This window comes from Helianthus annuus, chromosome 16 (genome assembly GCF_002127325.2).
Source record: "Helianthus annuus cultivar XRQ/B chromosome 16, HanXRQr2.0-SUNRISE, whole genome shotgun sequence".
NCBI classification, from domain to species: domain Eukaryota; kingdom Viridiplantae; phylum Streptophyta; class Magnoliopsida; order Asterales; family Asteraceae; genus Helianthus; species Helianthus annuus.
Window position 1 is genome coordinate 197,039,791 of NC_035448.2, and position 4,588 is coordinate 197,044,378.

A 4,588-nucleotide genomic window follows, 5' to 3' on the forward strand; every position below is an offset into this window, starting at 1 on the left:
AAAAGTTTCTCTAGAACACTATTATCTGGTATTTCTAATATGTAAATACATGTAAAAGTTCTAAGAGAAAACCTACGTGACTCCTAATCAATTTATAAACTAGTTAGTTTTCTAGTCAAATAAATTTTGTTATCTAGTACATAATTCAAACAAAGGTTGTTTAAGAGAGTTTTGATCTAAAGTGCTAAAGCATCTCAAAAGAATAAAAAAAAACAGAGCAAAAAAAGTTATGTCAAACATAGCAATTCGAAGGTTTAAAACTTTAAATATAGAAAACAATTATCACAAAGTGACTATTGAATTGGTTTGTGCTTATTTTATTTATACCATATGCTCTTTTATTTGTACCAGATTTTATTATTTTACTTTTTTTCCTTATACTATTCATAACTTTAATTTTCTTGCCCTTAGTATTAGCAAGTTTTACTTTCTTTCCTTATAGTGTTGGTAAAAATATAATATAAGCTAGATGGTTTATTTTAAATTCTAATAAACCCTATCCTTTATAAGTTTTTTTAACTATTATTATTATTATTGTTATTTTACTATTGACCATAATGTTTTACGTATGGGTCTGAATTTGGCGAGATAACACACCGCAATACACTTGTATGGTTCAATGTTTTTACGTCTACTTTTTTCTAGTTGAATGGTTTCACTGCAACACAAGGTTCCTAAAAGTTAGCATATTCAAAAGATTTTAATACTTGCCTCCAAAGTATTTATGATCTTATTTAATGCAAGGTTAAAAGGTATACAAGGGTCCTAAAAGCTAGTATATTAAAAAGATTTTAATACTTGCCTCCGAAGTGTTTATGAACTTATTTAATACAACCACAAATTAAAAACCGTACAACATAAGTATATATGCATGCTCTTATTTCGTGAAAGAAAACTAAAAGGTGAACTTCACATGCATGCTTTGAGTAATATATGACAAAACAACATAGAATAGAATCCGTGTACGCTTTTTAGATTATTTAAATGAAGCTATTTGTGTTTGGTCAAAGTAGACCCCAGAAGGTCCGTCATCAGGCAATAAAGCAGCCATCACCGGACCCTTTGCACCTTCTGACACATGAACTCCACTGTTGAGTGACATATCGGTTTTAACAAGCCCGGGATGGACGCAATTCACAAGAATCTTGTTTTGAAACTTTTTTGCCATTAGTCTTGTGTAAGCATTCAGAAAAACTTTTGAAACTGTGTAAGCAGAAGCTGGTGCGAGAGGCCAGCCATTCTCTCGCAACTTATCAGCCTTAGAGTCCCTAAGAAATAGTTGAATCATCTCATCGATCCTTTCCTCAGTTAGGTTGTCAATATCATCCAACTCTTCTTTGAACTTGTCATTTGGAATATGCTGAAAAACAATAAATATAAGGTAATAACCTTTTATGGTCGAGTCATAATTTGTGCATATTAACTTTACTTACGGATAAGAGTCCAGAGACAGAGGTAATATTCACAATTCTCGGTGATTTAGAGAGTTGGAGAAGTGGAACGAGTGCTTCTGTAACTCTTTTTGTTCCATAATAGTTTGTCTTTAAACATTCTTCTACCATTTCATATGTTTGCTCACTAACGCCAGGTAAGATATCTCCATTCTCATCGACCAGTTGCTCTAGTAGCGCCTAATTCATGATAAAGCTATTTAATAATATAGACTATGTATAATTTCATTGTAACAAACTATAATTAGAAAACCTAATATAAAAGACAACTGAAATGAATGTAAGTAGTACGTTAATACCGCTCTATATATTGTCCACAAATATACTTACTTCTCCTTGTGCATTGTAAACTATTTTTTCAGCAACAAAACGAAGTCCACTTATTGCTGCATTGTTGACCTATACAAGTTTACAATTCTTTGATTAGGTTTAACTATTGAACATAAAGAAGTGGTTTAATCTTGGTTTACTTTCTGGTTCTTTCCGGTCCAACTCAAGTATGATATATGATTGCTAGTTTATAACAAAGTATATGCGTGTTGTGAATCTTTTGCTTACCAAGATATCCAGTTTTTTAAAATGGGTTTTAATAAATTGGACCAAATGTGGCATGCTAGTTGGATCTTGAATGTCAAGCTGATGAAAAATGACACTGGGAATGGGAAGGCCAAGACCATTAAGTTTCTTTACAGCTTCAATGCCACGACTCTCATTTCTAGCTGTTAGTATAACTTGGATATTGTTTAGTGCAAGCTGGCGACATATTTCAAACCCAATCCCTTTGTTTCCCCCTGTAACAACTGCACATCTAAAGTTAAAAACATAGCGTCAATATAACTTGGATATTGTTAAACTGAATGTCATGAAGTTGTATTTGAAAATTCTAAATAGAAATAAGTTGAAATAGATAACCTTTTTTCCTCCATTGTTTGGTGTAAAATTATAAAGTAGGAGAAGAATAAAGCAACCTGATCTTGTATAGAAAAATATTGGGAGACACGAATGATTTTATAGTGAAATATTAGAACACGTGAATGCATGCCAAAACTTCTAGATGTTTTAACATTGTATTAATTAAAATCATGTTCACTTTGGGTAAATATTCGAACAACTGAATGCATGCCACACTTTTAGACCTTTTACCGTAGTATTAAATAATATCATAAACACTTTGGAGGCAAGTATTAAAATCTTTTGAATACACTATCTTTTAGGACCCTCCTATACCTTTTAACCTTGTATTAAATAAGATTATAAATATTTTGGAGGCAAGTATTAAAATCTTTTGAATATGCTAACTTTTAGGACCCTTGTGTTACAGTGAAACCATTAAACTAGAAAAAAAAAAAGTAGACCTAAAAACATTGAACAATACAAGTGTATTGTTGTGTGTTATCTTGCCAAATTCAGACCCATACGTAAAACATTATGGTCAATAGTAAAATAATAATAATAATAATAATAATAATAATAATAATAATAATAATAATAATAATAATAATAATAATAATAAAAATAGTAAAAAACTTATAAAGAATAGGGTTTATTAAAATTTAAAATAAACAATAGAGCTTATATTATATTTTTTACAAACACTTTATACTTAAAGGGAATAAAATTAAAGTTATTAATAGTATAAGAAAATTAATTAACTAAACCGAGCAAATCAAGGTGAGTTCACTGCTCTTTATCCAAGCATGCATCCTGGGGAGGGATATCGGGTAACGTTCCGGGGAGGAATGTCAGGTTATTAGGATGTTTGTTATTATTACTCAGTTTCTATCATATAAGACCCCTTACATCTACCGATAGTTGTCGGGGAGGCAATGAGGTTATTAGTTGATAGCGCTATTAGGTTTGGCACCCTCACACCATACCGGGGAGGATGGGCGTAAACTAATTACCTTGACCACTTGACCAATGCTTTGATAGAGGCATTGGGGTTGGGCAAATACATCTTGTAGCCATTTACGGTAATCGAGTTAATAACAACATCAAAACAAATCGTTGAACCGTTTTATACACATATCTGGTAACTAAACGCGTTAACAAAACTTTGAACTCACCAGCGTCGTCTGACACACTTGTCTGCATGCTTGCAGGTCGTTAGATTCTTTATATGGACTTGCTATCTGAGAGTGCTGGAGTGGTCATGGATCAAGACTCTTGGATATTTGATACATTGGTTTTGAACACTTAATTTGTAACAGTTGTTTAACAATTTACCTTATGCTTCCGCTGAATGTTTTCTCTGGTTTTAACTCATGACTTAGATTTATCTTATGCAATGAAGCGAATGTTTTATTTAAATATTTATTATTGGTTCAATATGATTAGTGGCTTGGATCCTGGTACGTCACACATCCCACGGTGTTTTGCATGTGGTATTTTGGGGGTGTGACAAACACAGCCATGTGTGTCAACGGCATAACCCGTGGCCAATGTACTTGTTGTACTTCTTTAGATTCTGGAAATCTAAGAGTTGACCAAGCCCTGTGTTGGTTTAGCAAGGCCCCGTGTTGAGCTTGAAATTTGTCTTTTATTGTTGTCTCTTTCTACTGCAGTGAATTCCCACCGGGCATGGCTCGTGCTAGGTAAGCACGGCCATGTGCCAGAGCTTGTGTCTCTGTTATTTCTTGGGTTTGGATGTGGATGGGGGCTCGGCAAGTTGGTCAATCCTTCTTTATAGCATTTTATGTTGGTTTCTGCTGTCTTTTTGCTTCTTTTGTTCTTTTAAGCTCAAATAACCCTGTTTATTCAAAAGAAACAAAAACGCAAGCTTTTTCCAACATTAGTACTAGAAAAGAGTTGATTTTATGCCTTATTCGATGTAATTTATATGTTGTATTTTGAAAACATCAGCTACATTGGAAGTTCCTGATCACTAAGGGAGCATCCTCTGAGTTCTAAACATTCTACAGATCACAAGTAAGTGTTCCTTTCCTTCTCTTTCCTTTTGTAGGCTAAAAATTTAGCCGAAAGTCAAGCAAATTGACTTCTGCTTTGACTTTCGGTTTAGACCATTATGGTCCAGCCATTGTTCGAATCGAACATGGCTACATGATCGTAATAAGGTAGGTGTTAATCCCTCAAAAGGGCACCCCTTGGAAATCACGTTAAGTTGGTTAAATGACGGG

General features: G+C 33.3%; 1 protein-coding gene across 1 annotated transcript; it reads right to left on the reverse strand.

Moving 5' to 3' along the window:
- Positions 1 to 751: 751 nt before the first annotated feature.
- On the reverse strand, positions 752 to 2,414 carry LOC110915280 (salutaridine reductase). The gene is made up of 5 exons (XM_022159956.2): positions 2,364 to 2,414; positions 2,010 to 2,259; positions 1,782 to 1,850; positions 1,434 to 1,631; positions 752 to 1,360 (listed from the first exon to the last, which is right to left on the reverse strand). Exons 1-5 carry the CDS (start codon positions 2,375 to 2,377, stop codon positions 977 to 979), a joined length of 915 nt encoding a protein of 304 aa, XP_022015648.1. The 5' UTR covers positions 2,378 to 2,414; the 3' UTR covers positions 752 to 976.
- Positions 2,415 to 4,588: the final 2,174 nt, after the last annotated feature.